This window comes from Siniperca chuatsi, linkage group LG5 (assembly GCF_020085105.1).
Source record: "Siniperca chuatsi isolate FFG_IHB_CAS linkage group LG5, ASM2008510v1, whole genome shotgun sequence".
Lineage (NCBI taxonomy): Eukaryota > Metazoa > Chordata > Actinopteri > Centrarchiformes > Sinipercidae > Siniperca > Siniperca chuatsi.
In genome coordinates this window covers 8,153,726-8,180,932 of record NC_058046.1, presented here as the reverse complement: position 1 = coordinate 8,180,932, position 27,207 = coordinate 8,153,726, and the positions used below count along the sequence as shown (strand labels likewise).

Genomic DNA, 27,207 nt, shown 5'->3' with positions numbered 1-27,207 from the left:
TAAACCAAAGACACGTGACCCTTAATCAATGACTTTAACATTTATAACTGCATCATTAATAACTTATTACCCTTTATTAATCAGTTATTAACATTTATAACTGCAAACATGGTGGCACATTACTAAGTGAGAAAGGGAGGGAGGGATTTTTCACAACCTGACATCCCAAAAGTTGTTCTCAATACAGTTTTTTTTCAATTGCTAACATGCATTGGTCAAAACTGTCACGTTGTCACACAAGTCACATTGTCAAAATTCTTCACACAGTCAGCGAAACAGAGGTCTGTGTGGACCAAACTGCAACTCACATTGCATTGCTTTCACGCAAAATGTATTCAGTGACCACATTTTCCAAAATCCATGAACTCTTTTCTCATTCATTCTCCACCACCTGCAAAACATTATGTATTTGCAGCACATTTTTGCTAACACCCTGTTTTCAAAACTGTTAGAAACACATTCAAAACATAATGATGGCAAATTTAGTGAATTTCTGTTTCAGTAACCATATTGAAATATATAGAAAATATTAGCAGAATATTTACAATAAAATGAAATAATAATCATTCCAAACACAGCTGATTGCAATTTCAGCTGAAAGCCTACCCAGGTGTACTGTTTTTACAGTAGTCTCGTTACCAATCAGACAAAAGGGGATGGCATCGGGATGATTTCTTTTGGAAACATGGATCTCTGCTCTTTTATATTGAGGGACTGAAACCAAAACCCAAAGTTATATTTGATGATTGAAAATGCACCGACAAACAACATGGATCCAAAACTGCTGTGTACATGGTAAGCTGGTCCAGTGGTGTTCAATACATTTTCCTGTTAAAGCAGTATTAATTGATTTTTGACTTTTTGGAAGCCGAACAAGCTGTAAACACAACATTATCACCTTATACAGTGGATGTGGTAACGTGTTAGCAAACAGTCCCTATATACCCATCCAACAGACAAAGAGGAGCATTACCATTTATATTGGGTTGTGTGTCTGGACACCTGGCGAATGTAAGTCCAAAATTCACTGTCCTTTTAGCTCTGCTCTGCTTTGATCTTCACCAACTCCTGAAGAAAATTGCTGATTCTTTAACTGAAATGCTTCCCTCTGTTCACCAGCTAGTCGCTGACATTGCGTGTATTTTGATGCTGGCCAGGTAGCTTACATTGGGTTATCACAGCCTTTTTGCTGAGAACAGCTGTTGATCACAGTGAGAGTGAACTGTAGTGGGCTATAAAATGAAGACAATGAGCTAACTGTAAAATCCTCCACAAAGCTGATGGGAACTTCAGAGTTTGGTGATAATTGTCTGTGGTTTTGTCACAACAAGTGAACTCTTTCACAATACACGTTGTCATTTGATCCATTGTTTGTATAAAATATTGATTAGTGAAACTTTAAAGTCCTTAAGATCTCAGACCTTGTTGATTTGGTGACATCTGTGGTTACTGTGGTAACAGCAAATGCTGTTTAATACTACATCAAACATTCCTTGAGCGGCAACTTTGTTAGAAATACATCGTACATGCCTTGTTTTTCTGTGAATCTGTGAATCCCTCTCCCTCTGAGGTAGGCATTCTAAATCCAGCATGGAAATGGCAGACTTCACCACTATTAATAAAATAGACTACATAATTACTGAATGTAAAAATGTTGAATGGCTATTGCATAAAAAATGCCAACTATAAATAGTATCAAAATGTGGTCTTTTGAGGATTATACTTGTAGCAGTTGGTATGAATGAAAGTTTAAAGTTTGGGGCCAGACTTGATGTCTGAATTTTCTTCCCTGCTGTCATATTTAGCAGACTTCCCCACAGCAGGCTGCCCGGCTCTGTGTGGTGCTGCTTTCTGTAGCTGTGATTATGTCAGTGTGTTTCATTGGTGTTGTCTTTTTTGCTGAAAACATGCCATTGTAAAATCAGGCAAGTGTCAGTAGTTGTATGCTGTGCAATAACCTTCCCTTTTGTGCTGTCAAAACTGCTGCACGTTATACAGTTTAGCTCCACCAAAGCACCTTTGAAACGAAATAACAGATAAAATAAAATAAATAAAACATAAAATAAAATTATTGGTTTTTATTACTGGTTTTTACTCTGTGATTTTCATTTAGGGGTCACTTTATCTGCAGTGTAATAGCTCTAGGTCTCCTTGATGGCCACACGCATCACAAACTTGGCTGTGTCTTATCCAGGATGGTTGCTGCTCATACTTCAGCTAAACTAATGAAAACCTTTACAAGGTCTTCTGTTGGAAAACTGCAGGACCAAATTGAACAGCAGGATATTCAACTCCAGCTCCTGGTCCCCATAATGATAGTATGGAGAATTGCCAGTGCATTTACAGGTGAAGGTAGAAATGGTGGGGCTGCAGGTTGTACTGAGCATTGTGTTGTCAACCAAATAACTTTTAGCTGGTCCAAATGTTGCTAATATTGTTGCTATTACTATGTTATTAGATTAGATAATAGTATGCTAATTTCCCTGTACTGAATATACATTACTTATGTCAATTTGCATATATGTCCCACTCAACCTGTCCAATCAAGAGTAGCACTTGAAATTTGCACACTTATGCCTCCCCGTCAGCTTCTGAATGATCAGTGTATGTAATTTCAAACTGTCTTCTCTGAGTAAACCAGTAATTAATCAGTTCAAGCAGTGCTAAAGACTGAACATGAGGGAAAGTGATCATCAGTGATTTATACAAAGGGCCAAAAACAGCTATCAGTAGCAGCCACACAGAAGACTGGAACTAAATGGAGGAGAAATTAGACACGCTAAATGAGACAATAATGAATTCAGTCATACCCTCCACACTGCACTGAGCACATTGATACATTGTAACTTTTAAACAATATTCATCAATCTATTCTCTCTACTCTCTAACCCCCAAGAACTGGAGCTTATCCCTGGATCCCAAAAGGGGAAATATACTGAAAAGGTGACCATTCTATAGCAGGGCCAATATATTCTGTCATTCTAGACAATTATATTCACACATACTCAGGGCTCAATTTGTGCTGGATCCTGCCGGAACAGGATCTAGGACCTCCCAGATTGGGACTGGCACCTATTTGATTGGATCCGGCACCTCCTTTGTCACTATCAAAATCTGCAAGCCCCACATTTACCAGTAGATGCACTGTAGGCTGGCGAGTGGTTTAATGCTTTTTGTTTTTTATGCTTTTTTTGGCATATGATTACTGTAAGCCCCACAGCTAAGCAAGTGGGCGTTTGTGCTGTGAAATGGCGAAATGATTATGGAGGGGGGGAGAGAGAGAGAGAATGTACAATGTTCAACATTCAGTGAAACAAGGAACGTTTACTTTAACAAGTTCAACTCTGTAATCTCAGATTTCAAAAAGCTAAATGACCTCTCAAAATTAAAAATACTCCTAGGAGAAGGAGACAGGACATATCTTGCTGCCCAATATATATCAACATGCCACAACTTGAGCGACAGTGAATAACACACACACACAAATGAATCTTCAGAAAGGACTCTAAAGAACAGGTAACCGCATTAATCAACAAGAACAGAAGCAGAAATATCATCTTTGGATATATTTTTTAACCAAAACAACAGGCTAACTGTCAAGCTAGCTAGCAACTGCTACCAACATTCCAAAGGACAAACTGCACTGAAGCTAACAGTAGACAAGAAGAAAAGACAAGAAGAAAAATTTAAAGATCCTTGTTGGTAACATTAATATATCTGGTAAACTGCTAGCTTTTCTAGCCTACAAGCACTGGCAAAAAACTGAACTATGTACAAAGTAAATAGTTAGCCTAGCTCCCCTTGTTCCAACCCCCATCACCTTGTCCATCTCTGCTCCTCCCACACCTGCCAGCGCCACCAACCAGCTGAAGGACAGTATGGCCCTGCTGGAGCTGGACTTTGCTGAATTCAAAGAGCTGACCCAAGCCAGGCTGTCTGACCACCCAGACAACACTCAGCAGCTAAAGAGAGACAACCAAGCTAAGAATAGAGAAAGGAGCGTCACCAGGAAAGTCCAACACCTGACAGACCAACTCTCATCAGTCCCCACAATGACAAGTGAGAGACACAGACTCTCCCTGCCAGTGTCTCAAACCCCTGCCTTGTTTCTGTCCCACCCTCTCTGCTCTGTACTCAGCCCAACAACACCCTGGCACATGCTGATACATCCATACAGCCAGCTTCCAACAGCCAGCTCTGCTCATTCCAGGTTCCCTCCACTCAGCCTGAAGAGGAAGCCCCACAAGTGGTCCTGCTGGCTGACACTAATGGAAAATTCCTGGACACAAACAAGCTTTTTCCTGGTAAGAAAGTGTTATCTAAATGTTGCAGCACCACAGGCCAGACAATGAAGCTTTTGAAAAAGGAGACCCTCAAGAGCCCTCAATGACTGATGATCCACAGGAACAAATGTCCTACACAGCCTCCGTAAAAACACTGCTGAAGCAGAGAGGAAGATGGCGGAGCAGGCCAGTAGGGAGTTCCCTGACACCCGCATTGTGGTCTCCACCTTGCTGCCTAGGACAGACATCCCTCATCATATCATCCATGACATTAATATGGAGATCATAAGAGGATGTGCCACCTTATTCAACGTCCACCTGGCCCCACACCCAAGCATTGGCACTGGGGACCTCTATGATGTACTCGATCTACACAGAGAGTGGGTGAAGATATTTGCAAAGACCCTCAAAGACACGGCACTGGGACGCAATGCCCCTACAGTGTAGAGGGTGTAGGGCCTACACCCTCTTCTACTAGCAGCTTTAGAGACCATCTCAGACCTTCTATTCCCCATCACCATCTCTGGATCCCCCCCCCCCGCTGTGAGGTGACTGCTCAGCCTGGACCTCCCGCTCACCACTCACCACTCACCACGCACCCACAACCTCACCACTTTGAAGCACAACCAGAAGAGGTTACCTCCCCCCTCCTTAGCCTCTGCCCACCAACCACCTTTACAGTATCAGCAGCAGAGATATGTGGCAACACCTGCCCCTTGTCCCCCTACCCACCCACAGCAGCAGAGATATGCAGCATCACCTGCCCCTTATCCCCCTACCCACCTACAGCAGCAGAGATATGCAGCAGCACCTCCACAACCTTTGAGCTGAAGAGTGGAAACCCTGAATTCATGAAATCTATCAAAGATGTTGATGTAATTGTGTTAACAGAAACATGGTCTCAAAATGATCTGTCCTCCAAGATATTATAAAGTCATGGTGCCCTCTATAAAATTAATAAACATACGCAAGGGCAGAACATTGTGGGGGATCCTGGTATAGTATAAAATAAATCTCACCAGTTAACAGGGTAAATTACACATTTGGTTAAGATTAGATCCAAGCCTAGGCATAACTAATAGAGACCCATATCTCTGTGCTATTTATATACCCCCAGTAGATTCTCCTTATTTTAAAGAAGACATTTTTGAAACTGAATGGACAAACAGGAATTGAACCTGATGTCATTGACCCACAAGGCAACAACCATGTGTTTGGTTAGTCTCCCCTGTTTACCACACCAACCATCACCCATCAGAACAACCTTGACTCTGAAATAAACCAAAGTGGCAGGGAGGTAGTGCAAATTCACCATGGCCTTGAACTCACCTGATCTGATGAATGGCGTATCAGTATATAACCAAAATCAATATGTCCCTACCAGAGATGGTGTAAAAAAGGCTATTGATGATATCAATATGATATTTCATAAGGCAGCTGTTAAAGCTAACCTTATAAAACAAAACGGAAGCCTATTAAAAAGTAAAATACCGACAAATGGTTTGATCAAGACTACAAAAGACTTGAGAAAAATAGCAAATGAAAAACATTGCCAGCCTTACGCATTAGGTAAAATGACATTTTAAACAATTATAAACATACAATTCGGAACAAGGTGAACTGAAGTGAATTGAGAGAGAGACAGACAGAGATGCAAACAGCTGTTTCTAAGCGCCTCCCCCTGCTGACTTCGAGTGATTATTGTGAATGCTCTGATAAATAAATGTAAATAAATAATGCTTTGTTTGTGATGACAGTTTTGTTTAGTTTAGTTTAGTTTTAATAGCTAGCACCTAGGCGTTGTCCAGTGTGCTCCAGGAACTGTGGATTTTTGATGTGTTCCGTGACTTTTTCTCTCCTCCTGACCCACCCGAACAGCACCCTCTCTGTGTTCAGGACCTCCTGATTTAAAAATTAAGCACTGCACATACTGTATGAGCAATTTAGAGCATTTCATTTGAGTCACATGTCTGTGGACCACAGGAGAGTGATTCACCTAAGGAGACCCTTAGAAACACAGGAAGAACGCCTGGATTGGGCTGCACCAGCTATTCGTAAATTATTAATCATTATGGCATGATTAATGTCTTAGTTAGTAAAGACTTAATAAAGGTGTAAATCGGTTGCGAGGAAACATCTTTAGTGGTGCCCAATCAAAGGCATTCAACAAGACTAAGAGTCTACAGCTAACGGCTAATGGCTCAGTCAGGTTGTACTTAGGCTCCACACAACCCAGCTCTTATGTAGAGATTAGTTGCTACTAAATATTTACACAGCAAACTGCATGGTGGAACTGTTTCATAGCTAACTAAACCAACTAAAAAATTCCACATTAGCTTGCTAAATGATGACCCATTTCAGTTTAAGAGTAGATATGGTTGTAACATCTGTCCTCACACTTGATCAAATAGCGGTTTAATAATTATGTAAACTAGTAACATTTTCGATTACGTATCACAAAATAACAAAATATACCTCAAATTACAAAACGCTATGCCAATAACATTTCTTAACTACATAGGCTCATTATGGTTTATGAGTGTAATCGGCAATCGGATATTCCCCTTCCCTCTAAACCACATGAAAACTACTAACTCTGAAACACACAAATTTCTCAATGTAAGTACATTTACAAATGATTTGGGATTGGCTGTTAAGTTTAATATTTTGCTTGGCCCCCCAAAACTGTTGTTTCTTGCCACACTGGCGTCATGGCTCTAGGATTGGCAAAGTTGGCCTGTTGGACGGGTCATTCATGTGCCCCAGAGGATAATGACTTTTCCTCTAGTGTCACCAGCAGGTTGACATTTTGGTTTTCTTGTTCTTTTAGTGAAATATTTGAACAACTATTGGATGGATTGCCATGAAATTTGGTACAGCTATTCATCGTGCCCAGAGGATGAATCTTAATGACTTTTTTCCTCTAGCGCCACCAGCAGGCCAAACTTTTGACTGATCCTGTGAAATATCTCAACAGCTACAAGACTGGTTGACACAGAATGTTGAACAAACATTCATGGTTTCCTAATGATGTATCCTACTGACTTTAGCGATCACTGGAGTTTTTCTGTTGCGCCACCATGAGGTTGACATTTATGGTTTGGAGTGAAATGTCTTGACAACCATTGTATGGACTGCCATGAAAGTTTGGAAATGTCCACCTCAACTTTGGTGATTCTTTCACTTTCCATCTGCCATCATCAGGTCAAAATAGTTACTTATCAAAGGCTTTGGTTTATGACCAAATACCTGCAAAACTGACAGTCCCATCAGCTGTACTTTGTTTAGCACTAATTATCGAATATTAGCCTGCTAACATGCTAAACTAAGATGGTCAACATGTTAAACATTACATGCTAAACATCAGCATTGTCCTTGTGACCTTGTTAGCATGATGACGTTAGCATTTAGTTCAAATTAACCAGCATTAATTTAGTGATGTTTAAATCTCCTCTTTGTAAACACTTATTGTAAAACTTGATGGTGGTGTCTTAATTAATGAAGTCATGAAGCAACTTTTTGCTTTTATTTTTCCATCCATTTTAGTCTTTTCCCCATACATTTATCAGCAATTTTAAGCAAGTACTGCCACTCCTAGAAAACCCAATTTCATCAACAGAAAAATCCAAGGGAAAAGAAATAGAGAATTTTATTTCAAAAGGGTCTTCATGAGCCCGAATGCAGCTCAGGTACATATTTCTATAAAGCTGGGGATTTTCTCAATCAGAATCAGAAATACTTTATTGATCCCCGAGGGGAAACTCTTTTGTTACAGCAGCTCGCCTTTACGTCAGTGCACACAGGAATAGAAGTACTAGCAAAAAATATAATACATAGGTCAGATAATAAATTAAGTACCAAGTGGGTATAAGTATAAAATAAGTGTGAAGTACCAAGTCGGTTTACCGGTTGATGATGATACGGTATAAGGTAATAGTGCATGAACTGTCAAGTGTAGCTTATTAAGGTTATAATGAGACGGAGGATATTGCACAGCAGTAATAGAAGTATGAGTAATATTATTAATAAATAGGGAAGCTGAACCATATTCATCAATGGGACGGCTCCTTGTGACAATGAGGTTGAATGGAAATGAGATGCATAAAAAGCTCTGCGCTGCTTTGTACATGTGTGCCTGAGTATGGGTGTGTGTCTGTGGTTCAACTACCTTAATACAATAAGCACACTGGATCTATGGGTTGTACAGTGCAAGAATGCCACAGGAATAATTGCAGCAAAGATGGAGATGAAACAAAATGTCTTATCAGCTACAGCACAGTGCACCATCCCCTGTGATGAGATCCCGCAGATTTGCTCTATTTGCCAAAATATATTTCATGTCTAGCAACTAATGGGAACTCTTCAGTTCACACAGGAAGTGGTGAATGAAAATTAAGAAGTGAAATATTAACTGGTGTCTAAACAGCAGTGAGAGATGGCGGCGAATGATGGCTCACAGTGGGTGAAACTCTTCCTCACCTCCACCACCATCATCCTCAACATTTTCAGAAATTCTGAAATACCTTTTCCTACCACAGCCACAAAATGTAATATGCTGTCATTGTGAATTTAATGCTTCTCTACTGGGTTTTTAATAACATTTTTGTTTGGCCTGTTGCCATCTTAATCTGCCTTTTTGTTCTCACTTCCTCTAGTTCTAAGGGTTTAACTTAATTTTGGAAAAGGTCAAGTTCATGGCTTTCTTGTTGAAATAGAGATATAGAGAGGAATTACAGGTCATTATCATCTGAGATGAAGAGATATAAAAGTCACAGAAGCAGATGCGTTAAGCTTCAGGCAGGATGGATACTTAACTGCTTAATGTGTAGTTACAGACACACAGAGAATAAAGATGAGAGATACAAGTGTTGTAAATAAAACAATACACATACTGACAGATGTGCACACACATGTACACCACATACTCATACACAGACACATGCACACACCTCCACAGTTTACAGTACAAATGTGCATAGAGACATACACAACCACACACCACACCACACATGCACTCATACAACCGTACAGGCACAGATGCACAAGCAGGAACACATGAACATGCACACACAGACACACACCCATACTCGGGCACACACTCACACACATGCACACAGCAGCGCAGAGCTTTTTATGCATCTCATTTCCATTCAACCTCAATGTCACAAGCGCTGTCCCATTGATGAATATAGTTCCTACACACATGAATGTTCATTGAGAAGCCTTCAATATGAAGATATAAATCTCCCAAACCCCATATTTTCTCAGCAGAGTACAGTGTAAAGCCTCTCACGCAGATCAAACCTAACATAGCCTACAGTATGTACAAGTATTTAGCAAAGGCTTTATTTTTACTAGGACTTGATCCAGAAGGCTATGAACCATTAACAACTTAAGAGCTTCCTTCAACATGTGAAAATAAGAAGGGGTCTTCTGATGGAGAGAAAAGAGCTCCACGTTACAGTTATTTTTTACAATAGTAACACACATTTCTCAATACAGAGTTTACTTTTTCAAAACTCTTCACACAGTCAGCACAGCAGCAGTTAATGTGGACTAAACTATGGATCACTTTTCATTGCTTTGACACAAAATGCATTCAATGACCACATCTTTCAAAATTCATAAACTGTTTTCTCACTCAAACTCAACCACCACCAAAACTCTGTGTATTTATCAGAATCAGAATCAGAAATACTTTATTGATCCCCGTTGGGAAACTCTTTTGTTACAGCAGCTCACTATCACGTCAGTGCACACAGGAATAGAAGTACTAAGCAAAAAATATAATACACTATATTTTTTGCTTAGTACTTCTATTTACATACCATTTTGCACATGGTTTAGTACTATTGTAAAAACTGTTAAATAAGGTAGCACAATCCATGCAATAAAGAAGTGTCCTTTTTGTTGTAATGGAAATTGAAATAAATAAATAAAAGATACTTCAAAGACAATAGTGGTACATACTGTAATGCTACCGTCAGTGTTTTTTAGGTCATTGTGTAATGAGTGACAAAGTGTTATACTGCTTGGAGACAATTTGGATATCTAGAGAACTGTTAAAGGGTTTTTTGGGGGTGTTTTTCCTTATCCGAATTAGGGTCTAAAGATAGATTGTGTTGTATGCTGTTGTGAGAATTAAAAATTTTAATGAAGGTTGCTTGCCTATTATATTAATACCATGTTGAAACTTTTTTACACACACACACACACACACACACACACACACACACACACACACACAGGGCATGAGGTTTAACAATTTAAAATGTTGTCCTGCAGACTGCTGACTGCAGGGAAAAGTTGATTAGCTGTTGCAAACAGGCTTACATTTATACAAAGAAACAGGGATATCAGAAAGAACATCATGTACTGAGGACAGTATGTATTGTAATGACCATGAGAGGAAAAGTATCAGTTTTGGGGAATGAAGCAGAGACTTTAGCAACTTACAAACAGAGGAAGTGTAGGATTCCTCCACTAGGGTGCTGTCTCCACACGAAGGGTGGAATCTTGTGCCAAGAGGCTGGGACCAGCCTGTGCACCACCGAAGGGAGAGCTAAGTCTAAACCACAGCTCCTCCCCACCTCTGTAGAAACCTCAGATAGTTGTACCTTTTCATTTAAAACTCTGTGTAATGTTAAGAATAGCATTCTTTTTTAGGATGATGGCTACAGATTAACAGCTTGCTGACTGTGGTTTTCTGAATAGAAAAGATCCTTGTACAAGATGCTTTTGATCCTCCAATTCTTTAATAAATGCCAAATTAAGGAATAGCTTCTCTCCAGACTTTTCTTTTGCAAATAAACGAACGCGCTGACACTGTACAGATTAGAAAGCCCCTTGAGGCAAATTTGTGATATGTGGTATTGGGCTATATAAAATTTACTTTACTAGAGCTGTCTGAACAGTTCTGAAAACGTGAACTCAGTCTAGAGAAATGAATGTTACCAATTGTAAAAACCGCTAAGTATATAAGTATATAGGTGCTTTTTAAAATGGAAGTTTCCAATATTTTTTTGGAAACCTTTTTCATTCAAAGAGCACTCAGCCTCAATACTCATTAACCAGGGAAGCAAACTCAGATCACAGCCTGTTCTCCATCACCTGTAGCGAATTAAGGATACACCAAAATCCTCATAGATATCAGTAGTTTTTTTTCCTAAACTATTACTATGCGACCGTATGAATGGGCAAAGGGGGATTCAACAGCGAGTTTTCTGTGATCATATGTTTTTTATTCGTCAGCACTGTAACCTTTTCATAAAAGTCATGTATTTTGCTATGGTAAAGAATTCTGATCAATCACTAATTGATAATGGTTTTATTGTGCACTTTTAAGAAATTCTTAAATTCCTTTAGATTAATTGCACGGTGAATTTGATGGATTAGACTACACGAGCCAAAGGTTTTATGATCTTTTTCAATACAGGATGACTTGCCAGTCATTTGCCATTTCTTATGTACTTTTACAACAGACAGTGAAACCCGCAGCTTACCTGTCCAGGGCGATGGCAGTCATTGAGTAGATGCTGGCAAAGACAGCCGCGATCGGAAAGAAGTTGTGGAAGCGGCAGTAGACCAGTCCGAAGTACCACTCATTATGCACGGCGTAGGTGAAGTTGATCACCGTGTTGAAGGCGGACATGGAGGCTTCAGCGAACGCCAGGTTGAGTAAAAAATAGTTGGTGACGGTCCTCATGCGTTTATGTGCCATAATAATCCAGATCACTATAAGATTACCTACCACGGACACGATAACTATACAACTGTACGCAATGGCCCAGAGGACAATTCTCCAGACTGGCTGCACAAACTGGTTCCAGTACACGGTCCCGTTATTGGTGTCGTTGGAGCCGGTGGTCCAATTTGGCACGTCGGTGGTATTGAATAAAGGATCCATTTTGCTATTTAAGACCGAAAGTCACACTAAAACCAGTGGATATAAACCTATTTCATTACGCAACAAAGTTAAATGCTAAATGCAAAGTGAACAATCGAAAGTTTCAGAAAAGCTTCTCCGCCGCACGCTCTGTTGGAAGTGTATAGTCTGGGGAATGTTCACTGAAAGACTCCGCTGTCTTGGAAATAATAAATTCAGGAATACAGTTGTAAGTATTTTCCATGGACATTTCGATAACAATCTATTACTATCTATTAATCTTTATCACTGCGCTGTGCGTAAAAACGAAAACGCGCCTCTAACGCGCATTGCAGAGCCAGAACGAGTGTTCCTCTAACTGGTCACACACATTTCTGAGCTCTCTGCTCCGTCCTCTCTCCCTCAGCGGCTCTGTGCTCTCCTGCTGCTCCTCTGCTCAAACTGAGCGGCAGCACCAGCTTATGGAGCGAGCCTCTGCGCACACGTCCAATAGGCAGTTTCTCTATATGTTTATGGATGAGCCCAGGTAAATTATTCATTCCATCCGAGTCAGACCGCACGGAGAAGCCAACAGGATTACCATGCCTAAATGCCTCTTATCTGATTTAATTTGCTCATAATTCATTTGCAGGCAATAATAATGAACGAATTCAGACATGAACATTAGTAATAATAATAATAATAATAATAATAATAATAATAACCATAATAATAATAATAAAGAAGTTGTAATAATACTAGTTTTAGTTGTGTAGTGTTAGCAGCAGTGGCACCATTGATGTCATTCATCTTGAATAGATTTAATCTCCAAATACAGCTGAAGGTGGTGTGAAATGTGGTGAGGTTCTGCACTGTTTGAATACCCTTGTCTTTCCAGTCACTGCCCCCTCTTGTGGACTCACAGTCTGGACCGTGTATTTGGAGATCAGCTGCTTCACAGGATGTGAACATGCTGATGAAAAATATCACTTGTAGTAATTTAACATGCTTCAGAAGGCTTCTTTACACATTTCACAGTAAAAGTCCTGTTTTATTATAATACTGTCTCATATCCAGTAATGTAATAATTCCATAACAATCACTTGATTCATAAAAAACATAATGTAAAGACAGCTTAATAGTATAATACAATGACCTGACTTCTATTGATAAGATTTTTACTGATGATGTAACTTTACAGCATTTAATGAATTTAAGGAGACAGATGGTGCCTACTCATTGTGCACAGTAAGCAGGACTGGACCACTATAACATACATTCTTTATAAGCTGTCCAAGATATTTTCCTCAGGACACTGCAAACTTGTAATTGTTTACAATACCAAGCTTTATATATTTTATCTGAGCCTTGTTCCTGGCTCCATTTTTCATGGTTGCTTTTGCAGGGGTCTACCCAGAAGAGCAATGAGAGAGGATGAATGAGCTCATTAAGAGGGCTACTTCCAGGCTTGCCTTTGGACTCCTCACGGCACTAAAAGACTGGAGAGTGAAAAGTTGAATGAACCTTAACTCATACCCCTTCACTGTGTGATTGTAGTGTAGATGAGCTTTTATAGCAACAGTATGGCAGGTTTTGGTGCTGCTTGATATTTTTATAATAATATTATTATTAATTAGAAATTCTTTATTAAGAATAACCCCTTGAGATGTACCATCTCATTTTCAAGGGTGTCCTCAATGACAATAATACAATATATACAGAATTTGACAAAACATTTAACAAAAACAAAAATAACAACAAGATAATTAAACGATACCAAATGTGACGAAAACAATAAAAAAAACCCCAATAAAAATAACAATAAATATCAAATAATAAGACAAGAAAATCAGGATCATACTCCAAGCAGAGCATGAAAATGGATCATTCATTCACTCATAGACTAATATATCTGTAACCAAGGATGGCTTGCAATGAACTTTTATACAGACATTCATGGTCCTCAGAGGATGAATCGTTGGTGATCTCCTGACTTTTCCTCTGGCACCTGTTACACCCCCATCTAGGGGGGTAGGAGTGCAACATAAAAGTTAAAAGATTGTTCCCTCCCTGGTTCCCAAACCAAAGTCTGAACATTGAATTGCCATCAATGTGAAATAATTTGTTACTACAAAAGGTGAAATTATGACAGTAAACTGAAGCAATATAATTTAGGGTGAACCAAGGCCAAGACAACAAACAAAATAATTTATCTCCTCAAAAAGTGCTGGCTAACCCTAGGTGAAACAAACAGACAGACAAAAAGACTCAACTAAACCTGACTCCCTAGGATAAAGCAAAACAGGAGAAAAAGGCAGCTCACCCCTACAGTTTCAGTGCCATTTACAAAATGCGGATTATTCTATTTACAAAATTTACACAGATACTTACAGATAACCAACTAGGGCACTAGGCCTAACAATATCTCAAAGATCGAAAGCACAAAGCAACTACAGAAGGGTTCGGAGGCCAAGGTCAAAACCGAGGTGCAGCTGTCAGACTGCTTCCACTGGACTGCTGTACACCCCAGCATTTTTAAAAGGCAGGAGGTTGCAAATGGACCGATCAGCAGTAGACACTCCCCAGTCTGAACCCACAAATCCACCCAGCCAGAAAGAGACACCCATGGGTGTCACCTGTGTAGCGTGATCCACCCTGATTTGGTTGATAATTTTGTATCCTTATTAATAAAAAAAAAAATTTACTTCTCTGAAAGTTGGCCTCTGAGCCATAAACAGTCCTGTCAAGAGAACCGATAAGCTTTCCCCCAGTAACTTTGTCTGTCCCATGACCTTTGCCACTCTCAATGCCACTAATGGAAAGTTGAATGACAATCTCTCGATTTACGGCAGGTCTGCTTGAAGTCAAACTAATCTGATATCCTGTGGGGATACCAGTCACGCTATGTTGCCAGACTCACAAAGGAATGTTGAGTGCCAGCTGAGGGTGATCCTAAGCTACTTTATTAATTTATGACCCTCACCAACTTGGTAAACTGAAAACTTCACTATTTCTGGTTTCCATCAAGTGAAACTCAAGACCAGTTGCGTCCAGGTTGAAAACTAAGGGGGACTTCTGCTATCAGGGCCCCAAGGCTCTGGAACAACTTGCCTGAAGAAATTAGGTTGTCTGAGTCATTTAAGTCTCTTCTCAAAACACATTTTTATCTGAAAGAATATCCTGATTTTACCTGAACTGGCTGTTTATTTTATTGCTTTTGTGTATATTATGTGTTTTATTTCTTGTGGTATTTTATTTCTCTTGTTGTGAAGTACTTTGTACTTTGTTTTGATAAGTGCTCTATAAATTAAGTTTATTATTATTATTAAGACTTGTAAAACTAAAAGACACAGAACAGAAAAACGACTTACTTACTTGCCATACAGAATCAAAATATATTAATCAATATGTTATGTTTAATTGACAGTATAAGAAGAATGTGAAGCTTGATGTTGTTATGCTGATGCAAAGAACAATGACCCCTGAAATAACAAGGATTCTTTATATGAACAATGCGTGTATATTGTTTACAAAATATGGCTCGCCATTTTCTGTATTAACAAACTATTCTTTCAGTGACATTCATGATAATCTGGGACAACGTGTAATAATTGGGGATACAGTTTCATTATCGTAAGTCCTTGCTTGCAACCCCAATGACATATTTCAAAGAATATTTTCAACTGATTTCTTGTTGTGTTAACCTTAATATTAATCAATTCAACATGCCTAAGGTTACTTGATGTTACATACTAGCCTATTATGATGTATTATGATAGCCTCATTCTGTCTTCACTCCACTTGTTATAGCTTTGATGATGTGTTTAGTCTCTTTGAATAGCTAATGAAACAGGAAATGTAAATATTCATGTTCACAACAAATTAATTGATCACAGCTTACAATAAGATGAAATGCAAGTAGAGATATCTCTGCCCCACACAATTAGGGAGACGCCTCACACAGACAGGCAGACAAAAGACATTCCTGAGATCCAAAGATTGCTGAAATATATGGACATAACTTGTGTGATTTTATTTTACTATTTCATTCAACATCTTATATCAGTAGTCATCAACCCTGCTCCTGGAGAGCTACTGCCATGCATGTTTTAGGTATCTCCCCACTCTAACACACCTGATTCTAATTATTAACTCATTATCCAACCCTTGACAAGTTTCAGCTGCTTCCTCTCACATTTTTTGCTCAATTGACACCAAACTAGCAAATAGTTTCTTGCTTGGCAGGTATCTCAGCAAGATCATGACTTGCACTTGTTGTCTAAGGTTGTGAGTTTGAGTCCTGGGTGATGCAGAATAAATATGCTAATGTCTACTCAGCCATTGAGCTGTATGGATTAGAGAAGCGTGACTTCAAGGTTTAATAACTTTGGTCCGGGATGGACTGCATTTGTGTTTATTATTTCTTCTTCTTCTTCCTCCTCCTCACAGCTGCGCAGCAGCTATAATTTCTAATAATCTCCCTTGACTTTCCAAAACTTCTCAGTTGCTGAACGGTGCCTAGTTTATTTCACTGGTAACTATTAAAGTTTGTCCACATAGTGGTTTCCTGTGTTTACACTAGTAAAGACCGCTTGCCAAAATAATCATGCAGTGCATCATCTGGTGTCAAATGATCATTCATTAACTTATTAAGTATTCATCGCTGTGTTCATATCATTCATTCATGGTTGTATTTATCCGTTCATTTGTGTGTCTAGTAGTTATAGTTGTGTGTGGGGAGTTAGTAGCCTAGTTAATAGACTTTTCATTTATAAAAGAGGTCATTTGATATGATCAGTTTAATGTATTTAAACCTTTAATTTGCTACCCCTGGCGTGGGGATTCAGGGCTGTAGCCCCAAAGATTATTTTCTTTAGCCCTAAATAATTTCCCACTTTAGTCTGAGTGTTGTATCTTCAGTGAACAGAACGGAGGCAGGAAAATACGTGGAAATATTTGTGTCTTATTGGCTGACAGGTCTCGGTGTTAGTTCTTCAGTTGATGGGGTTACTATGCCAAGCACTAGGTAGCTCATACAGTCAGTCAGTGTGAGGAAAGAATGGACAAAAGATTTTTTACAGTTTAAAAAAAGGGTTGAAGCTGAAGCAGTGGCAGATATCCTCTCATGCTGAGCCAGGAAAACAAGGTGTGTAAATGTCTGTATGAGTTCAAAGTTACGTGAAAATAATATGAGCAGAGCATTGTAGCCAACTAAACAGTAATGATAGCTTAGTTGGGCCTCCCCTTGGCTAGCGACACCTATAGTCTAGTCTAATTTTTGGGCGATTTTTGTAATTTTATTTTGCTAATTAATGGTCTGTCTCCGAAGAACGAGTGAGAGCTGCTGCTCAGACTCTCGTTCAGAGCACAAAGAGGCCAGCAACGGCAGAGGGACACCCCAAAAAAATTTGTCTTGTGCACACACCCTGATCTCAGCCCTAAATGGTCTGGGCTTAGCGTTGAGTTTTGCATCTGTGCCAAAAAAACAACAGGGCTGTGATCTGTGTAGACGGCAACGGGCAACAAACTTGAGCCAACATAAATTTGCTGCAGCGTAAGCAGCAGGGAGAGGGCTTCTTTTTCAACGGTGCTGTACTTCACTTTGAGAAGTAGCAAATTGGGTGGACATCACCGGCACCGCTGGCACCAGCACCCATCTCCAGCTTGAAGGGATGTGCAAAGTCAGGAGCTGCAAGGACGGGTGTGCTGCAGAGAAGAGCTTTGGCAGACTCAAAGGTGTTTTGACATGCAGGTGACCAGACAAATGCTTTAGTGGCACTAGTCAAACTGGTGTGAGGAGCAACAACATCTGCAAAATTTCTGCAGAAGCCACGATAATAACCAGCAGAGCTCATGTCTGGTTTGAGGCACAATGTAATCGAGGATGGCTTGAATTTTCCGGTGAGCTGGTGCACCTCACCCTTGCCAACCTGTTTTCCCAAAATGCCTTTGAGTCTGCCAAAGCTCTTCTCTGCAGCACACTTGTCCTTGCAGCTCATGACTTGCACGATCATCAAAGTTTTCACTTATCCACTTATCCATCTAGTAGATCGTAGAAAAGGTTTCAGTCGTAGTCATCTGGACACTGTTTTCAGAATCAAGACGTTTCGGCTCCCATCCGGAAGTCATTCTCAATTGTGAAAAAATTGGACGGGAACTGGAAATTTAAGCTACTCTGAGTTACATAAGCCCTGCCCTCAGGAGGGAATCTGCCTGAGTATCTGTTAATAGCTAGTTTCACCTGAAACTGACCTAATAGTTTCAAGAAGGCCCAGTAATCAGTAATCAGGCCTATTGTTCTCTGGCTGCATCTACTTCATCACTGTTAAGTGCCTGATTAGCATGTGATAGGCGTGACCAAGGTGATAATACACTCTGATAGACTTTGGGCAGAATAAATCTCAGACCACCATTTCTGTTCAAAGAGGGGTTCTCTTTCTTCACAAAAATGGCTTCCTTGATGCCCCGTTCAAACCAACTCTTCTCTCTACTAAGAATCTTCACCTCGCTGTCTTCAAATGTGTGGTTTGTAGCTTTTAAATGCAAATGCACGGCGCTCTGTAATCCTGAGTTAGCGTGTTGTCTGTGCTGATAAAGTCTTTTGTGAAGTGGCTGTTTGGTTTCGCCTATGTACCGTTCTTTACAGTTTTCCTCACTGCACTGAATTGCTTAAATTTCCAGTTCCCGTCCAATTTTTTCACAATTGAGAATGACTTCCGGATGGGAGCCGAAACGTCTTGATTCTGAAAACAGTGTCCAGATGACTACGACTGAAACCTTTTCTACGATAGAACACTCCTGGACGAATGAGGGACTACACCGTCCCATCTAGTTGTTGTTGACTCCTTGGTCCCACGGGATAATTCCTGGTGACTTTGTTGTTGCCCTGAGTATTCCTCTAGAGCCACCATGAGGTTGACATTTATGGTTTTGAGGGAAATATCTCAACAACTATTTAATAAATAAATGTGGTGCAGACAAAGAGTTTCAACAAAGAGTTTCCCTACGGGGATCAATAAAGTATTTCTGATTCTGATTCTGATTCTGACATTCATGTTCCCTTCAGGATGAACTGTAATCCTTGGTGATCCTCTGACTTTTCATCGAGCACCATCATCAGGTCAAAATTTCAATTTGTCACATGCTTCGGTTTATAATTAAATACCTGCAAAACTAATGACATTCCCATCAACCTCAGCTGTACTTTGTGTTTAGTGCAAATTAGAAAATGTTAGCATGCTAACATGCTAGGCTAAGATGGTTAACATGGTAAACATTATACCTGCTAAACTTGAGCATGTTAGCAAACTTTTGTTTGAACAAAATGCAGATTTTTGTACGTGTTCTTTTTTCTGAGGGAAGAGTTCCCTGTGGGGCTACAGTCTCGAGCAAGTCAATCACTCACTCAGAAAGATGCTTATAAGAGTTTTATGTCTATGTGCTTCGACCCCACATGGCTGTATTCTATCAAGAGTGCTTTAGTAATCAAAAAATATGATTCTCTGAACACCCTGATCCAGATGTGAACAGAGTGTCCATAATTCAAAGCAGAGTTTTCCACACCGATCTTAGTCTGACAGGCAAGCTGCTGAGGACCAGAACAATATTCTCATGAATAAATGAATGAAGTTACTACATTACCAGGCTATATATATAGAGCCACAACAACTAATACATACCATAAAGTGGGAGAAGGTCCCGCTATAATCCCACACAGACAATCAGACACACTGGCTTTACTGGAATAATATTGGAAAAAGAACAGACAGAGGTTTTTTGTCATGTACTAAGGCCATAATTAACTATGTCAAACTCACTGAGCACAGTAAATCATGCAATTCACATCTTTGACACCCTCTTCATATTTATTGCACTGCAGGCTATTACTTTAATACAGGCTTGTTCTGTGTTAATGCCAAGTACCCAGAACATCATGTGCCTCTTAGGACCTTATTGTGGGTTACCACCTTGACCAAGGTTCACTTGAAAAAAGAGATACAGTAGCAATTTTAGATGTGATAGTGTGATTAAATGAAGGATAAAAAGGCAGATATGCAGTGATTCAGTCCATCCCTCCATTTATCTGTCCAACACTTGGGCCCAGAGAAAGATATCTTGACAACTCTTGGCCAGATTGCTATGAAATTTCATATAATTTTGTCCTTTTTTCAGTGTTATTAAATCAAAATGACCCTTTAACAAACACCATGACAACTCTAAAAGTTGATTTTCTTTAAAGTTTTCTGTGAATTCATTGTTCCAGAGGTGACCGTCAAACCTTTTTATCTGGTCACAATTTCAACCTTGTGCACAGGATTTATAACCCTCATTGCAGATAAAATATTGTACAATATAATTTTCAATCAGGAAAAGTTACAAGATTTGTGATAGAAATGTCAGTCGGCTTATGCATTGTGTTGAGGGTTGTGACAGTAGTTTCTGTAGATATCAAGAACTGTCTGGTGGATGTTCCCTTTTCTCGTGTAATTTTCTGGAAATGTCTGCAGTGAACTGTGTCCTACCCAGGTGAACAGTTCCTCAATGACCCCAGCAACATACTAACCAAAAATGTCATTTCCTCCAAAGATAATTAAATTATAGATGGTGGCCAGTCATGGCAATTCTGTTCCTCCAGCACAAGGACATTGCTTTTCTCTTGGGAGAAGCTTCAATCCACTTTGGACCGTCCTCTCCATCACTCCAACTGTCAGAGCTCCATGATGGAGAAACTGCTTGGAAGGAGAAGCAAAACAGGTGAATGACACCAGCCTCTAGCAAAAACATTGATAAGATATTCCACCTCATTTCAGCCTATTTCCAGCTGCATCCCATTTGCGCTGTAGAGCTCTAGCCATGAAATTACCAGGTCAGTCACAATAACCTGTACGTTTATGCCATCTGTGCACCATGAGACATTGATTCACAGATATAGAGTCCTCTAAATTTGCTAACACAGTGCACTGAAATCTCTTACTCATAATCAAATTAGGCTGTAAATGAACATAGATGATTACCTGTAATTGTATAAATTGAATATACACTTTCTGAATACATCTTTTTAAGTGTCTGGATATTTTTCCTCTAGTAAAGCATGCATCATGTCCCTGTTGATAAAAGAGATTCAGTTTTAACTGTTCTTGCACAGCCATGCTAGCAACTCTGTGAGGCTGTACTTAGCAGTGGCACCTTGCACTAAATGCTAATGTTTGCAATGCTAACTTACTTACAGTGACAATGCTAACATGCTGATGTTTAGCAGATCTGTTTACAGTGTTCATCTTGATTTAGTTTGTTAGCATGCCAACATTATTTCTAATTAGCACTAAACACAAAGTACAGCTGGTTCTGATGGGAATGTCATTAGTTTTGCAGGTATACATGAACCATAGTAGGCATATTGTTGACCTGATGATGGGGCTACATGTTAGGGGATCACCAAAATTTATCATGAGGGAACATGAATGTCTGTTCCCAATTTCATGATGATCGATCCAACAGTTGTTGAGACATTTCCCTTCAAACTACAAATGTCATTGTCATGGTGAGAGACCAACAAACCAACTACCATCCCTAGAGCCATGTTGCCTTTATTTGATAGTGAAGACAGACAGGACAAGAGGGAGTTGACATGTTATAACCTTCCCAGATTCAATCACCAGATGTTATGTGGTTACCTGGTACGGGGCGGTGTTGAGCGGACCTAAAGTTACATGAATATGATTCATGTGGTGACATAAACAAACAAAAGTGCTCTTTCCTTGGGTGGGGGGGGCATGAACTTTTTTTCGGCTTCTGAAGGTGGGCGTGACAGAAAAAGTTTGAGAACCACTGACGTAATGCCTGCTTGAATCAGGCAATTTGCTGAACCTTCATCTCCTCTTTCATTTTTGTCCATCTTCCCCTCACTCAATCAACATGCCACTGACAGTACTTCTTTATATGTCAGGTGTATTAACTGCTAACATCTTTCCAACAAGGTCAGCTTGAGTAAACCAAATCACATTGAGGTCAAATCAATTCTTCATCCTATTTCCTGCAAATGACAGGGTTGTGACATACTGCATCAATATGGCAATCCAAGACTGACATTATGTTATTGAAATCATCCAAAGGTTGATCATGCCCATGTTTGGGCATCTATGACAATTCAGTAATGCAGTTTTAATTTTCATGTTTGACAGCACATTATTTCATTAAATAAAATATAAATGAACAAATTAAGATTAACACTGAAAAATAATCTTTAGCGTACTTCGAAGTAGTACCGTGGCCTATTTTTAATATGTGAAATATATAATATTTTTATTTTCAAATTAGCAGACAATGTGCTGCTAACCAAACTTTAAAATGCAAACTGGGCTTAAATTCATGAGAATAAATTAAGTGGTTTAAGATGGATTGAATCAAACCATACATGCAACATATTTACAATCCATATATTATCCCACATGACCAAAATCAATATTAATCAGAGTTGTATTGCTGCTAAATTATTCATCTTTGTAATTTAAGGGGTTTGCTAGATCCAATCACAGCTAACGTTAGTCTCAGGTGATGCAAATGAGGATGATTATGATGACAAGTTGTTTACTTCACCACTCCTGATGATATAATCCAGCCCAATCAGCATATACCCAAGCTGCTGAAAATGACTGTGCCATTTTGCTCCTTCTGTCATCAGGTACTGAAACTACTTTTCCAGACAATTTGGAAAAACATTCAGTCAGTCATATCTATTTTTCAAAGTTAAAGAAACACTAATTTCTCTTTAGCTTCCAAAAGCTGTCATCACTACTGTTACTGATACTGAGCATCCCTTCATGGCTGCGGGCACTTTCTCACCACCAACTGTTGTGATGGAAAGAGGCATTGTATGACTCTGAGGTGACTACAAAAACACCAGACAATCACATGAACATAATGTGAAAGAATATGACAGCGGCATCTTTGTTGTAATAGGTCATAATGATGATAGCTTTAAAATGGCTGTCATTCATTCAGCCATGTATTTCATCACTGAAAAACATCACTGGGCATTTTATGGCTTTATTATAGCAGAGATGGCAGGAAATGAGGGGAGAGAGAGATGGGGAAAGGTCCCCATCTGGACTCGAACTGAGGGGGTTCATGGTCAGCACCTTAACCTCTGGGCCACTAGGATGCCCCCCATGTATAAATAATTGAATAATAACTAAACCCATGCATCTGTAGTGGTTACTGTAGTAATCAGTAATAGACATTTTATACCAGAAATATTACTCAAATAAATCTGTTATTTTTGCGGTTATGAGGTTTGCTTGGAGAGGGATTGTTGTAGAACATTATTTCCTTCATGAGGTCATAAAACAACTTTTCTGGCCTGTGCACTGGGACAGCAACAAGTTTCCACTGGAGTCTTGTTTTACCTAGTTGTGTTCACTCTTGATGTTTGATGCAAATCTATTTTTAGTGTAAACTGCTGCAAATGGTTGCCTGATGTATTTTAGTAGCTGCTTTATGAGCTCAGTAGCTGCTAAATTTATCAGCAAGCTAAGCTGAGCTGCTAGTTAGCTAGGTTCAATCTACATAGCAGTATTAAACTATTCTAGAACAGGTGCCAACAAGTTGTGTTCACTCCTCTGTTTTTTGAAAGGATTTTGTTAATTTCTTTCTTGTTCCTGTCTGGATTTTCTCTTTTGGCAGCCTGACTTTTGGCAGCACAGTTACAGCAACCTGTTTGTGTCTGACCTTATTGCAGGAGTTGACTAAAGAATACAATTCTTGACAAATGACTTAAAAGAGTACTCCTATAACAGTTTAAAAGAGGATCAAAATCAATGCAGCAGAAGAAGATTGTCTTTTTCATTCCATGCATTCTTCTTTCTTGTCAAAACCTGGCGCTGACATTACCCACAATGCAACTCGACCGCCAGCAGTTTGGTCGGAGATTCGGGTGTTTTATGGTAGTAGCGGCTAATGTAGCTTGGAGCAACTAGCCTCAAGCAGCATAGCATAGAGCATAGATTTGACATGTTTTATAGTAGTATTTAAAAACTGTTCAAAATGGAAATGGAAATGTAAATACACAGTTATGTAGTTATATAGCATTAGTCTGTGTACGACATGCTACACAGTCCTTTGAACCTCCATGCAGGGGGCAAGAATTATGTACAAACATGTCCTCTTTGCCCTGCTTGAGGAATCTTGGAACAGTCTGAAGGCCCTGGGAGAAGGCCATTATCAATGGTGCCACGACAAGGTGCTGAAGGTAGTGTCAGAGGACATTGCAGTAAGGTGGTGGTATATTTGAAATTAACTGGTGTGTACGTGTTGTTCGACATTGGGACGGCAGAAGTGTTTATAGATGTCCCGAATAGCCACACTTGAAGGAAGGATAAAAGACTGCCGTCACAGAGAAGAGCAAGATGGGAAAATCGTTTAAATATGGGGATAATGCGCACTTTGAGACAGTCTTTCCTGAAAGGCATTCATAGTGTTGCACACGTATGTACACATGAGCAGTGCCAGAAATAGTTTGAGCTTGAGAGAGAAGTTCAAACCCTGCTTTCTTTCCCACATCCACACACCTGGCTAATCACTGGGCATGGTGAGCATGATTGATGGTTTTCGGAAGGTTACAGAAGTACAGATGAGCATGGATCAGGAGGAGTAATCTATGAGGTAGTGCTGCTGGGACACAAATCAGGACTTGATCATCCCCACTGATGATGCCTATAAATGCTGCTTTCATAGTTTAGCAACATCTCTCCTCCTATCCTTGTGTACTCTAGTGTTGCTCTCCCCTTCCCTGTGTTCCTTGTCAGTCCTCTGTTCATCTCTCAGTGTGTGTGTGTACAGGCCTGGGTGGGTGGGGCGCCTGGTTTTCCCTCCTGCTGCCGATCACCGGCACACCTGACGTTCGTCACCCAATCAAGCATCATAGTATATATACCTGGCTTTACCATGCAACCAGTGCTTGATCGTCTCAGTGCAACATGGTGGTACCTTCCCTACGGCCTAAACTCTTGACTCAATTAAGTTTTCTTGTTGCTCGTTTTTGGCTCTTCTGTGACCTTGTCTGTCTCTGCTGCAGATTTACTCCCTGCTGGTGATCCCAGCCATCGTGGTTTACCTGATCTCTGCAATTTCCTCTCCCCTCTGAGCCTTTTCGGGCCTCCACTGGCCGTGTTGGGAAGTTTCCTCACTGGCTCCATTGGACTACACCTACCTCGCCCACTAAGAAGGAGCATTTCTCCACCAGTGATCTTTTTGTCACATTTACAATAAAGACTGTTTTGAACTAATGATCCAGTTCTCCCCCTCGCTGTGTTCTGCTTTTGGGTCTTTTAGATCGTGAAACATAACATGCACTGCATGTTTACAATGTGTAAAGTGTATATATAATAATTATAGATGCTGAAACAATTTATGACAGAGTTATAAAAGAGATTTTATTTTACCTTATCCACTACATCAGGGCTATTCAATTACAAATACCGTAAAACTTCAATTAAAAGCAGGGCCTCAATTAAACACTGAGTCCCCTTTACTGGCCGGGTGTGGCTACACGTTTTGACAAATAAACGCAGGCCTCAATTAGCCACCAGGATCTGGTTTTTATAGAAGTCCTTTGGATGTATAAAACCTCTTAAAGCCATCCGGTTGCCTGCTTTAGCGCTAAACTGCTTAGATCGCGCATACAAATATAAATGTTTAAACTTTTGTCGACATGCAACACATCTTAGATCGGTTAGATTCTCCACAATTCAATTCTTCAGTTCATTTTATGAAAAAAAAAGTGGTGACTCCCTAAGGTCCGAATATGTGTCTATTTCTCGATTATTTATATTCCTTTAGTTTGTAAGGGTCCACCGATCAAAAGAATCAAAACAAATTTTTCATAAAATGAATCAAAGTTGTGAATATTGTCATGTGAAGTCCATCGCTCACTGTCTGCTAACTTTGTTCGTCAAACGAAGACCGCACTATGATTGGCTTTGTCGCTACATCCGTAAACATCCTGCCCCAACGGTACTGCGCATGTGCAACTCTCAGCAGAGATGAGAAGGAAGCGATATGGCTCACTCGTTAGCTACTTCCATACACTATATATGTAGTTGACTTACTTTGCCATATAGATGACATATAGATTTATGTATGCTGGGCCACTCGGAGGTTGCTTCTGGGCCGGATGTGGCCCGCGGGCCACCAATTGAATAGGCTACATCAGCAGTACTGTCTTGTCCTGAACCTAGTTCTGAACCAGTACTGTCCTGTACTCTGTTAATAATTGAGTGACTATCTGTGTCATTCTGGCCTGGAAATTGTCCCTTTTGACAGGCTTTTTGGCATTTCCCACAACTGCAGTCAGCTACTCGCATCTCATCTCAGGTGAGAAAAAAAGGAATCTCAAAGAGCCTAATGTCATGACAGAGAGTCATTAAAGGGATGGCACAATCCAGAAGTGGTTTTATACAACTGATCAGATTTGCGTTGCTGTCTGCAACGGGAATAAAGTGATCCACTATATAAAATAAAAGAAATATACTAGTTTTGTCAAATTGATATGAATTGTATAGAACTGCTTATCAATATATATTAACTTAATGGCAATTTTAAATCAGATTTTAATTGAAATTATATATGTTCGTCAAAACTTATAGTGATCACAAAAGGCAGTGGCTCTGTATGTGTGTGCGTGTGGTTTGGAGTGTGGAAAAGAGGCTGGCAGAGGAAGTGCTGGATTCAGATGACTTAACCCAAGAAATGAGCTGGGTTTCTGAATTTAAACCCAATTCAGCCCATGCAAACTGTCTCCCAGTTTGGTCGATGATCCTGAGGGACTCAGGGACATGAAAACATTTCTGAATTCCAAATATTATTTCTAACCCTTCGATTGACTGGCTTTCAGTAGCTTGGCCTAAATGTTACCCTACCTCCCATTGAAAATTTTAACTACATTTTTTGTATAAGATGTGACTGTGTGTTGCCTTTGATGAGCTGCTGCCCCCCTTGTGACCCTCAGAATGTGCACAGGGGTGACAGATTTAATTTATTCAACAAAGATCAATGCATATGCTG

The 27,207-nt window shown here is 39.8% G+C and overlaps 1 protein-coding gene across 2 annotated transcripts in view; it reads right to left on the bottom strand.

Annotated features, from left to right (window-relative positions):
* Positions 1-12,620, bottom strand: part of tacr1a (tachykinin receptor 1a) — a 58,870-nt gene extending 46,250 nt beyond the window's left edge. Inside the window, exon 1 of one of the 2 annotated variants that reach the window (XM_044198106.1) lies at positions 11,786-12,620. In XM_044198106.1, the coding sequence (XP_044054041.1) occupies positions 11,786-12,189 (404 nt within the window). In that variant the 5' untranslated portion in view covers positions 12,190-12,620. The remainder of the gene's footprint in view (positions 1-11,785) is intronic. The other variant, XM_044198107.1, reaches the window with a different exon arrangement.
* Between the last annotated feature and the right edge of the window lie 14,587 nt (positions 12,621-27,207).